The sequence below is a fragment of the Paroedura picta genome, chromosome 8 (genome assembly GCF_049243985.1).
Source record: "Paroedura picta isolate Pp20150507F chromosome 8, Ppicta_v3.0, whole genome shotgun sequence".
In the NCBI taxonomy this organism is placed as follows: domain Eukaryota; kingdom Metazoa; phylum Chordata; class Lepidosauria; order Squamata; family Gekkonidae; genus Paroedura; species Paroedura picta.
Genome location: NC_135376.1, coordinates 62,339,624 through 62,351,676, shown reverse-complemented (window position 1 = coordinate 62,351,676; position 12,053 = coordinate 62,339,624). Strand labels below are relative to the sequence as shown.

The 12,053-nt window shown below is 40.7% G+C and overlaps 1 protein-coding gene across 2 annotated transcripts in view; it reads right to left on the bottom strand.

The window, feature by feature from the left end:
• Positions 1–12,053, bottom strand: part of DOCK1 (dedicator of cytokinesis 1) — a 474,081-nt gene that overhangs the window by 218,681 nt on the left and 243,347 nt on the right. For both annotated transcript variants that reach the window (XM_077350091.1, XM_077350092.1), the window contains exon 28: positions 5,047–5,148. In XM_077350091.1, the coding sequence (XP_077206206.1) occupies positions 5,047–5,148 (102 nt within the window). The remainder of the gene's footprint in view (positions 1–5,046; positions 5,149–12,053) is intronic.

Sequence of the window (12,053 nt, the reverse complement as noted above, 5' to 3'; positions counted from 1 at the left end):
AACAGTCCCGCTAGAAGCGCTTCGTTGTACCACTTCCAGGGAAATCCCAAAAAGTGGATTCACCCTCTGGAAAGCGCTACACTCTTGCAACCGATCTGCAACACTAGCTAAAAAGTTCTGTGCGTTACCATTGTTGCGGTTTCAGCAAAGTCCCTCCCCCTGACTCTCTCCTCTGAACTTCTAGCGAAGCGATTGCCATTTTTTTTTCTCGGAGCGAGCGGAGAGCAACTTCATTCACCCAGCGAGGCTTCTCCAGCTGCAGTCCCTCCACAGAGCTGATTTAAAGCTCACCTCAAGTCACCAAGCACAACACAGCCCCGTTTGCAAGTTCCCTTTATTTTCAGCCGAAAATCGCACCCGTGCATGGGGGGGGGGGGTTTCACTCGGGGGAGCGTGGCAACGATGAATCGGCAGCTCACAGGCCAGCTGCCAGCTAGATGGGTCTCTACGTTAGGAGGAAGCAAGGAATCAAGGAATCAAGGCATATTCGTTGCAACATGTGTTTTTCTTTAAAAAAAAAAACATGTTCTTAAAGGAAAAGTGGCTTTTCCGGAGCATGGTAACAACTGCCCATTGGCTGCTCGTTTGATTGAGGGCCAGGGGCGGGACAAAGCACGGCAAAAATCGCTTCCTTTCTAGCGATTTTTGCCGAGACCGGAAACCTGTGGGAAACAATTGAAACGCAACTGGATTCCACTTCAAAGGCTACAAACGTGTTACGCCGAATTCCACTATTTTAAATTCTGTTTTTTCTTTCCGTAATCAATTTGCCACATTGATCCTGGTGTGGAATGGGCCTTGATTTGGCTGTAATATGTGCAAAAAGGATCTAAGGGTCTTAGTAGACCATACATTGAACATGAGTCAGCAGTGTGACTCAGTGGCTAAAAAGGGATTTGGGGCTGTATCAAACAGAGTACCATGTCCAGATCACAGGAGATGATGGTACCGCTTTATTCTGTTCTGGTTTGGCCTTACTTGATGTACTGTGTTCAGTTTTGGGCACCCCAGTTGAAGGGGGATGTAGACAAACTGGAGCGTGTCCAGAGGAGGGCAACAAAGATGGTGAAGGGTTTAGAGACCAAGGCTGGGGGAGCTTGGTCTGCTTAGCCTGGAGAGGAGACGACTGAGAGGGGATCTGATAACCATCTTCAAGTATTTAAAAGGCAAACATATAGAGGATGGCGCAGAGTTGCTCTCTCTTGCCCCAGAGGGATGGACTGGAACCAATAAATGAAATTAATTCAAAAGAAATTCTGTCTAAACATCTGGAAGAAGTTCCTGACAGAGCGGTTTCTCAGTGGAACAGGCTTCCTTGGGAAGTGGTAGGTTCTCCATCTTTGGAAATTTTTAGATAGTTAGATAGCCATCTGATGGAGAGGCTGATTCTGTGAAGGTTCAAAGGGGTGGCATGTTACAGTGGATGAGCGATAAGATTTTGAGTGTCCTGCATTGTGTGGGAGGTTGGACTAGATTACCCAGGAGGTACTTTCCAACTCTGCTATTCTACTCTAATCTAGAACTTGGCCAAAGTGGAAAATGCAGCTGCAAAATGGTAAGCACTATTTGATTTAACTAGCATAAGGTTACAGAAATCTCAACCGTAAAAACTGATGGTTTGTGAATTGGCTCTGACTCTCTAGAAAATAGATCTTGAGACCATGTGCATGGTCAATTTCTGTATGGAAGCAATGAAACTTGTAAATGGCTTTTTATTATTTCAGAAGGAACTGAAAATAAAAACAGCCAGTACCATAACACACTTATATAAATCTATAGCCCACATTAATAGGAATAGTGCGTAAAAGAGCTGGTTACCCCACCTCTAAAGAAGAAATGGTAGGGCTGGAAAAAGTGAATTAAAAGGGGGGAGGATGATCAAGGGAGTGGAGAAACTTAATGATGAAGAAAGCCAAAATTATCTGGGGCCCTTTTGTTTAGGAAAAGGAGATAACCAAAGTAGTTCTCATTCAGGGCCTCCTAATAAAACTGATCAAAACTAGATCCAAGGCAAACAGAAGAAAGCAGTTCTACATAGAAAACATTTGCTGCCATAAGAGTTTTAAAAGGTACATTCATAAAGCCTAAGTTAATAAATGGCATTAGTTATGGTAGCAAAATAGAACTTCAGTGTAATGTCTATGAAAAGGAAGTAGTTAAATTTCAGTTGCTAGTGGATGTTCATGCAAAGGTTTTTTGTGATTGTGCACTATATGTGATCACTCTGAAAGCATACAATTGGCCAAGCAAAAATAAGATGTAGGATGGGCTCTTTGTCTGAACCAACTGGTCACTTCCTGTGTTCTTATGTAGAAATTATATTAATATACTTTCTATTTCCTGCTTGATCAGGGGGGTGGCCACATGCCAACTCCAGTAGGCGCATTTTAGCTAGAGTGGGAGGGGAAGCGGGGTTTGTGTGAAGTTCCAGTCAGTATTGAAGGAGGTCGGAGATACATTATTTCCAGCCTTTTGTCCCCTTACTGTAAACCAGAGCAAGCCTGGGGAGGAGAAAGTGCTGAAGGAGCATGAGGTGGATTGTTTGTTTTTGTTTTCCTGACCAGCTCTGCTGCCAAAGTGAGGGAAGAGAGGGTAAGTGGGGGTGGTAGCCTCAGGGAGAACAATGGATGTGTAACCAGGCTAGGAGGAAGAGGGGGGAAAGAAAATTTGAAAGGCAAATGTCTGCATGAGGAAGAATGGGCTTTCAGAGCACTTTATCTAATGAAGAGGATAATATCCATGTTCAGATATCTCAAGGAAAAGGTGATGTCACTCTAAAGTGGAGCTAGGAATAATAAATCCAGTAGACATCAGACTAGAAATCATATCAGGTTCAAATTGCTCTTTTAAATCTGAGCTGAGAGGATAAAAAGTCCAGATAAATCCCTGCTGCTAGTGCTCACTTGCAACTTCTCTGACAGGACCCTGACCCGTGGGACACAACTGGCTCCAGTGCAGAGCCAAGCACCTGGTCCAGCCCTTAAATCAGGGGGATGAGTTGCCCCAGGCTGGCCATATGGATGCAGAGCATGTTGAAAGTATCCTAGGATAGCTTCAGGACATGGACTACTTAGTAAAGGGTCAGTCAGTTGTTTGAGCTGATTCTGAGATCCTCTTCCCCATGCAGGAAATTCTGTCTGCTGCTATTCTGCTCCACCAAATGTGCAATCAAACTATAGGTGGAGTTCCTTTCCCCACCCCCACCCCACCCCCATATAGTCTTTTTGACCTCCTGCCTTGATGTCCCACCCATGGCAGCAAAAGTGCGGGGAGCCTCCCCCTGTATTTCTCCCTGCTTAGAAGGAGGGAGGCTTTATATCCCACTTTTTTTGTGGGGGTTTTATAACCCACTTTACCTTAAGGAGTCTCAAAGTGGCTTGCAATCACCCTCCCTTCCACTCCCCAAAACAAACACCTTGTGAAATAGGTGGAGCTGAGAGAATTCTAAAACAACTGTGACTGACCCAAGAAGACTCTGCCTTCTTGTGGCAGAGTGGAGATTCAAACCCAGTTCTCCAGATTACAGTCCACCACTCTTAACCACAGCAACATTCTGCAGGCAAGGGGGGTTATGCAAATTGTTGCCCAGCAGGTCTTATTGGACATCCTGTTACATAAAGTTTCTGCCTGCAATACTGAGGAGCTACTATTATAGTTATACTAGCAAGAAAGCCCATTGCTGATCCTGCATTGAGCAGGGGGTTGGACTATGATTCTATGTGTCTGTCTCTGACATGTCTGAGAGGAACATGGCTAGCATCCAGGGAGGGAGGGCGGAAGCTGTAGGGGCAGGGCCAATCAGGGTGCAGCCAGATTGGCGCTATTCCAACTTGGACAGCCAGACATGTTCCACCCCCAAGGCTGTTTCACAAATATATAAAGGAACCATGGATAAGGATATAACCTCCCACATATTTTCTGGCTAGCTTTGCCTCCTGTGACAGCCATTTTATGATTGTCCCCACAGTGCTGTGTCGGAACTCCCAAGATGCCCAAGGACTCACAAAGGTTGGGAACACCTGAGCTACTGTATAAATCTAAACTGAGATTATTATTATTATGTCAAGAAAATGGCTACTATTTTCTTTCTTACATTCCCAAGCAACAAAATGGATGAAACTAAAGAATATATGAATTGCATTTGCCATAAATCGACGAGTCCTAATTCATCCCTTCCTCTTTACAACATATAGTGAGAAGATTCAGCTCCCCTTCTCTCTCAAACTGTTTAAAATGCAATACCATAGACCCTAATTCCCTCAAGGTAACAGAGTCTGTAATCTAACACAGTTGATCAGACTTCAGGTCATCTTCTAATTAATGGATCTCAGCCAACAAGTTTGGTTGCTATTTTGCAGCATGCATTTTGCCATATGGCAATGATAGTTCCAGGCCATTAGAGAGGTATCTACTTAGCTATAAATTCCCTTCTACGATGCTCTAATTAAGTTGTATCATATACTCAAAAAGAAAAGATTAGAAAGAATCTTGAGGAGTTTGACTCACTACGGGAATCAATAATCAAACATATCTTTAAAACTCTGCTTGCAAAGTAATGCTGAATAAAAAAGCAGCTTTAGAAATAAATTATACACAAAGAAAACAAACATTCTTGGGAAATCTGGCAAGGATCCCATAAAAACAAAAGGAAGAAAGATTTAGGTAACAGAAATGTTTCAAGGAGGAGTTTGGACCAGTACAGCACTAGAATTCTTTGTAAATTGCCCAGAACTATAGTTTAGTTTCAGTTTAGACAAAGGATTCAAATACAAGAAATCAATTGCTCCTCCCCTTCTCCAATAACTTAAGCCATGTTTTCAAATGTTGACTTTCCTTAAGGATCAGTTGTTTCGTCATTTAATGATACAATCTTTGTTCTTGGCTCAAAAGGTGAACACCAGTGCTGCATCGATTTTTATGTCAGGTCATGTGGCTCACATAATAAAGTTTTCCAGCTTTGTAACTTCTTTTATCAAAAACCAGCAAGAACACAAGCAATGCATTGAGAAGCAAAAAAAAAAAAAAAGTGTTTCAAGCGGAACTTACAACAACATCAGATCTCATCTTCCCAAAAGTCTTGATTAAATGAGCATAATGATAATCTTCCATTTGTCTTAAAATAGCAGTCATGCTTGCAACAAAATTTCCCTGCAAACAAAGGAAAACAAATATTTAACAATAACCATCCAAAACACCACTCATTTATACTTCAATTCTGTTTTTCAAGCAATTCTGAAAGAGAAACAAAATAAACCAAAATACTTCAAAGTAGATTACTAAATTTTTCCACGTGTGGAAATACTACTTCATTTTTAGATGTCTTCCCTATCATTTTGTCATAGAGTTCTGGTCCATTATTTTGTTATATATATATGGAATATTCTCTTTCAGTTTAACCTTTCTTTACACCCAACCACCCCAACCCCCTTAAATCCAAAAGCATGTTTATTTTGTTCCTTTATCCCAATCTAGATAGGCACCTGTATCACATATTTAAAAAAAATAAATTCAAACTGCAATACAAGGTAACAAGTACATCTTTGCAATAAGAAATATACTTTGAAAGGGCAAACATTCTTTCTTATAACATAATAAGAAACATCAGTTGAAAAGCGTTTGGTTTCTATAACACATTTATATGCAGGTTCCTTCTAGGGGGGAACGAGGGAGTTTACAAAGAGCACTACCATTGCCATTAAAACAGCATGCATACCAAATGCATCAGTTCCAAAATATAGTATCCCTACTTCTTTTCCTTGTTCGCATTCCAAATATTTTAACAGTCATGGGCTTCCAAATATGCTTTTTGTTGATTATGTCAGGTAATCGGGACATGACTATTTCTTCAGTCTGACAAAATGAATGTACAAGTTTAGCGCCTCATAGATCGTTTATGCACTGGGAACTTCACTGCCCCACCCCCCTGTCAGGAGCACAGCTCTGGGGTGGATGAGGTGCACCAAGCCAAATGCTCCCCCATGTGGGTGCAGGAAAAGGTGGGGCAACCTGCCACAATTCAAACTCCAGCTTGCAGCCCAGCATGAAACCTCCCGTGCATAAACAGTCATACATTTTCAACTTCCTGACTGTGTAGCTATTTGATCACTTTTCCTAAGAGGTTGGGACCATAGTTACTCCTTTGCAAAAGTATGGCCTTAATAACTAAGTTATCTACATTTATTTCTGTTTCTAATAGCTTTGATCATATGCATATGCTAGCCTCATTCTGTTTGTTTAGCAATTTAAATTATGATGAAGAAGGGCAACAACCAAGAGACATTAATCTGAGGCCTGAGGGAAAAGATTGTGCTGACTATATATATGAATGGAACACAGAGACCACATGGATTTAAAGATGAATTCTCAGGAGGAATCAGTACTGTAGCAAGATATTTAAATGGACATATCTCCCATGCATATTTGTGACTCCTCTATAAATGGTTACTTATTTAAGATAATACATGTAAACACAAAACTTCTCTTTCATATACCAAATACTTTCAGCTTTTATCAAGAGATTCTAATCCCTTCTTTGAATTGGACAGTGTTTGTCTCTGGGCATTACCATGATTATTCTGATAAACAAATAAAGATAAATCATTTGCTAAGAGAGATTATTACATAACTGAAAAACCTTATTAATTAGAATGGTAAGAGTCAGACACATATAGTGGTTAGTCCTTTTCTATAGCCATTTAAAACAGGAGACTGTACTTTAGAAATACTCAAAATATACAGAAGAAACACAAGCAACTGGAGAAATAGTTATTACTGCACAAACAAGAAATAATAATCACATCAAATGAAGGTGGCAGTAAATAAGACCTACAGCTTTATTCTGTGTGTGTTTGATTGCATGTTAAGAACCAACAAGTTACTTCCAATTTTAGGTGACCCTGTGAACTAATGACCTCTAAAATGTCCTGTTTTTAACAGTCTTGCTCAGGACTTGAAAACTTTGTTCTGACTTGATTTGATCTATAACCCACTTATTGGTCTTTCTGATGATCTGTAAAGCTGTCCTGCATTTAAAATGTATCAACTTCCTGTCTGCTTTGTTCACAGTCCAGCTTTTACACCCATACATAGAAATGGGGGAATACTATAGTATGCATTATCTTGATCTTAGTCACCAATGACACATCCTTACCATAAGAATCTTTTCTAGGCCCTTCATGGCTGCCTTCCTCAGTCTCATTTTCCTTCTAATTTCTTGGTTACACTCTCTATTTCAGTTGATGATCGAGCTAAAGAATAGTAATCTTGAACAATTTCAATGTCTTCATTGTCAGCATTGAAGTTGTCTGATTTCCCAAGTAGTCATTGCTTTTGTCTTTTCTTAAATTCTTTACCCTGAGCAATGCCTATTAAAGGAAGCTTGGAGAAAGAGGCATCCTTGGACTCCAGTCCAACACTGAAGTCTGACTCAGTATATTGTACCGTTTCCTTTACTGAATTTTGTTTGAAATCTGTCAGTTCTCATTCCATATATAGCAATAGTCTTTGCTGTTAGATTTTGAGCATCACTTTACGGTTAGATATTAAGTGATGATCATTTAGTTGCTGCAATTTTTGATGTCTCCTTTTAAAATTGGGATATAGAGTGAGGGTTTCCAATCTGTAGACCAGTTTTGTTTTCCATATTTGTTAGTATATTCTTGTTAAGATTTGGATAGATACCATTTTTGTGGCTTGAAACAGCCCTGTTGATATCCCATTCGTCCTGGTGTTCTCAGTGTAGATTTCTAAAACTGCATGTCCTTCTTATTAAAAAAAAAAAATCTTCTGAGAAGGAATCTGTCATCCTTTCCCATCTTTTCTCCCCCCCCACCCACCTTATGTTCTTATATAGTGATTAAAATGTGGAATTTGCTGCCCGAGGAAGAAATGATAGCAATAGGAGATTAGATAGCTTAATGGGTGGCTACTAGCCATGGTGATTGAGGGGAACTTCCAGATTCAGTGGCATTGAACTTCTGAATCCCAGAGTATGAGGCATCATCAGGGGAACGTTTCAGCCTCTATAACCTGTTGTGGGCCCTCCAGAGAAACTGGTTGGCTATTGTGTGAGATAGAATGTTGAATCATTAAATCTCAAATTGACCCATATTTGAATCAACCAGATCCCAAAACAAGTCAGATTTTTGTGTGTATGTGTACCACTGTGTTCTTTACTTGCCCTTTAAACTCTTCAGGAAGTTTTAAATTGCATTTTGGCACTAAGAGTGTTTTGGTGATTTTCTTCAGTTTTATTTTAATTTTTGATATTAACATTTCATGCATGTTTACTCAGAAGCACATCCCATAAGTTCAGTGAGGTTTACTCATACATGACAGCCAAAAGGACAGCAGCCTTAACTGAAAGGAAAGACAATGCACCATGGAAGAAAGAAGGCTTATGGAAGAAGTGCTAGGATTGTCATATCCCTCAATCGAGTCAGCAAATCAAATGTATTGTTTATTTGCTACCAGCTGTTTTTGTTTGCTCCTAGCAAGCACCATAAAAAACAAACAAACATGGGAATGATCTTTTCATTCTCATCTCGCTAATTTGTTCATGCCAAGAAAAACTGACCTCTCCTACTTTCTTTATATGAGAATGCAGCAAAACATAACTGGCCACAGTCAACGCCTGAATCCTAATGTATCTGATTTTGCTGATCTAAAATGTTATGGTTTTGTATCTGCTCATCACTTAATGTGGAAACTGAAATATGAGTGGGAGCACCTTTTGTTCCCAAGGGCTCACAGTCATCATGTACTAAGAATTTACCTTTAATCAAAAGAAAAACAATGGTATATGTTCTCATAGTTTGTAAACCCAAATGAATAGCTAGAAGCTGAATACAGAATGACATTGGATAAGGATTATGTATCAACTGTTCTATTTGCTAATGTTTCAGCTTTATGTTTTCCCCTTACACCCACATCTGCAGTAACTTGTGAATGTGAAATACTAACTGGTTATGTTACTATGATTCAGAATGTTAGAAAAGCAAAATAGGACTGCTAAAGGTGTCCATTAAGAGGGCAAGTGTACACAGGTGAAGGAGGGCTGAAAGAGGGTGAGACAAAGGTGGTAGCAAAACTAGAACAGTAATATTAGGATGATAGGAACGGGCCAGATAAGAAAAGGATTTTAGGTATATTAACATTAAAGACAAGATATAGAGAAAAAAGAGTGAGGGGGATGGAACAGTGTGGTTAGAAGCTACACAAAACATGATTGGGCAGTTCCTCTCTAGTTTCCCCTACACCAAAGGTAGGATGATCCAGGTAGGATGATCAGACAAGGTGAGCGATGCAAAGGTTGGTGAAGGCCACTTTGCTTAACATACCACATATACATTTCTGCTATTGGATTTCCTAGATGATCTCTACTCAGCCTCTTCTGTGTTGCTTAGACAGCTGTGCCTTGAGTGGCTGCACTTGACATTCCATATTAATTACAGCTCCCTATCTCACTCCAAATTTTTAATACACACAATCAGTTAAACAGACTTCAGTGTATTTGTGAACATGAAGAATATTATGTTTGTATCCTGCAGAATTAATGCTTGAGACTGGGCTGTGTAAAAAGAAAACAGTTGCAAACTGTCCTGATATGGAATTTTAAATGAGCTATATTCCTCATGCTCCCCCCTCCCAACAAATCTCAGAATACTTTATTGTGATAAAGTAAATGGCTTTTCTAACTATGCATTTTCCTTACCGCTCAATATCTTATAAGGAGGAGAGCTGGTGCAGAATGCAGCTCCTAGGGTCCTCACAGGAACACCTTGGAGGGCCCATATCCAACCTGTGCTGAGGCAGTTGACGTTTGTCTCCTGGATCATTTATTTATTTATTTATTAGATTTTTATACCACCCTCCCATACAGCTCAGGGCGGTTCACAGAAAAAATTGCAGGGGTGATACATAGTCTAAACGTATAACACAGTCATAAATAACATATCAATGATAATCTAATAGAGGCTTCAAATAGAATAACTTAGACAAAATCCCCAAATAGGTCAGGCTGGTTTAGTTCATGGATGAGGTGCCTGAGAGGGGACCAGCAGATGTTGTTGGGTCAGTTGAATTCAAGCGAATGCCTGGTGGAGGAGCTCCTTTTTGCAGGCCCTTCAGAATTGTGGGAGTTCAGGCAGGGCCTTGATCTCTTCAGGGAACTAATTCTACCATGTGGGAGCCAAGATAGAGTAAGCCCCTGCCCTTGTTGAGGACAGACATGCTTATTTGGGGCTAGGAATCACCAGCCAGTTGGTGGTGGCTTTTTTAGGGATGTAAGCAGAGACAGTATCTCAGGTACACTGGGCCCAGACTGTGTATGGCCTTGAAGGTAGGAATCAAAACCTTAAGCCTGATCTCGCATTCAATTGGGAGCCAGCTGAGTTGTTGGAGTACAGGCCAGATGTAAGATCTCCATGGTGTATTAGTGAGAATCCTGGCCCCAGCGTTCTGCACCAATTGTATTTTCTGGCTCAAGGATAAGGGTAGGCCTGCATAGAGTGAGTTGCAGAAGTCCAGTCTAGAGATGATCGTCACATGGATCACTGTGGCTAGGTGTTCTGGTGCCAAATAGGACACTAGTAGCTTGGCTTGGCATAGGTGGTAGAAAGCCTGCCATGCTACTCTCATGACCTGTGCCTCTATGTAGAGGGAGGCGTCGAGGATCACACCCAGGTTTCTGGAGGACTGGACATTTAAGGCCATCTGCGGCTTGGGCCCCATATATCTGCGGGACCTCCTGTCTCTTTATGCCTGCTGCAGGGTATTTTATTCTGCAGGTGTGAATCTATTGGAGGTACCTCACCCACAAGAGGTTTGCCTGCCCTCGACAAGGGCCAAGGCCTTTTTCGTCCTGGCCCCAACCTAGTGAAATGAGCTACCAGGAGAGCTGAGGGCCCTGATGGACCCATATCAGTTCTGTTGGGCCTGCAAAACAGGGCTTTTCCACCAGATCTTTGGTTGACGCCAGAGCAAGGTAGATTTGGATCCCTCCTGGAGCCAGCCATTCCTTCTAGCTATCCTGTTCTCCCCCCCCCCCCCGAGGCATTTTTAAGGAGTCTGTCGAGTGGTGTATGATTTGTTGCCATCTAGTGTGGTTTTAATGGAGTGTTAGACTGTTTTAATGAGATTTTATTGTGAGTACAGATGTTCCCTGCCATGAGCCATTCCATGGGAATGGCAGGATACAAATTGAAAAACAGATAAAATTGGGCAAAATACTACCAGCACATTTCCTCTCATACCTCCAGAAAACAAGTGTTCTTTTCTTTAAATTGGAAATCTGGGTATCAAAGGGTGCAAATTAGTCATCTAAAATATTGGCAAAATGTTGCTCACCCAGATTCATTTGAAAACCGCAAAAAGAGCTTTTCTCTGTGACTTTCATTACTTTTTCCACTAGAATTGTAAATAACAAACCATTTCCAATGCTCAGATCACAAGGCTAACCAACCAGAGGCCTAAGGACTAATATTCTCAATACACGCATGGAGATTTATTAAGTTTATTATAACCTATATAGGCACTTCTATTAAAGTCATTGGTTGGCTGCTTTGGAAGCAAGAACATGAATTCTGTGCTCAAGCACAGTTTCTCTCCAAGTAGAAATACTTGATGATTGTTCCCCTCCCACCCAACCACTTTTAATGCTTGTCTTCCATTATGATGTTATGTGGTAGACAGAGCTTTTAAAACTACGTTTCAAGGAATGCAGGAGAATACCTTGCTCTACCTCTGCTCCTTGCAAACAATAAATTCTAGTTTTTAATGTTACACAATATTTTGTTTTGTCCTGTTTCATTTTAAAAACCACAACTTGGATCAGATGAACCTAGAAATACTGGCACTAAAACGATTTAATTTTCACTACAGTTTTTAGAATTTGTTTAGATTTACTGTCAGATTTAACCTTTTATTTATCACATTTGTTGCATTACCCTTGAGAAAAGTTCAAGGCAGCCAATACACAATCCTAAGTGGGCTGATACCCACATAGGAATTGCTCTCATGCTCATTTGCACTGCTACACTGACACTGGTACGGGC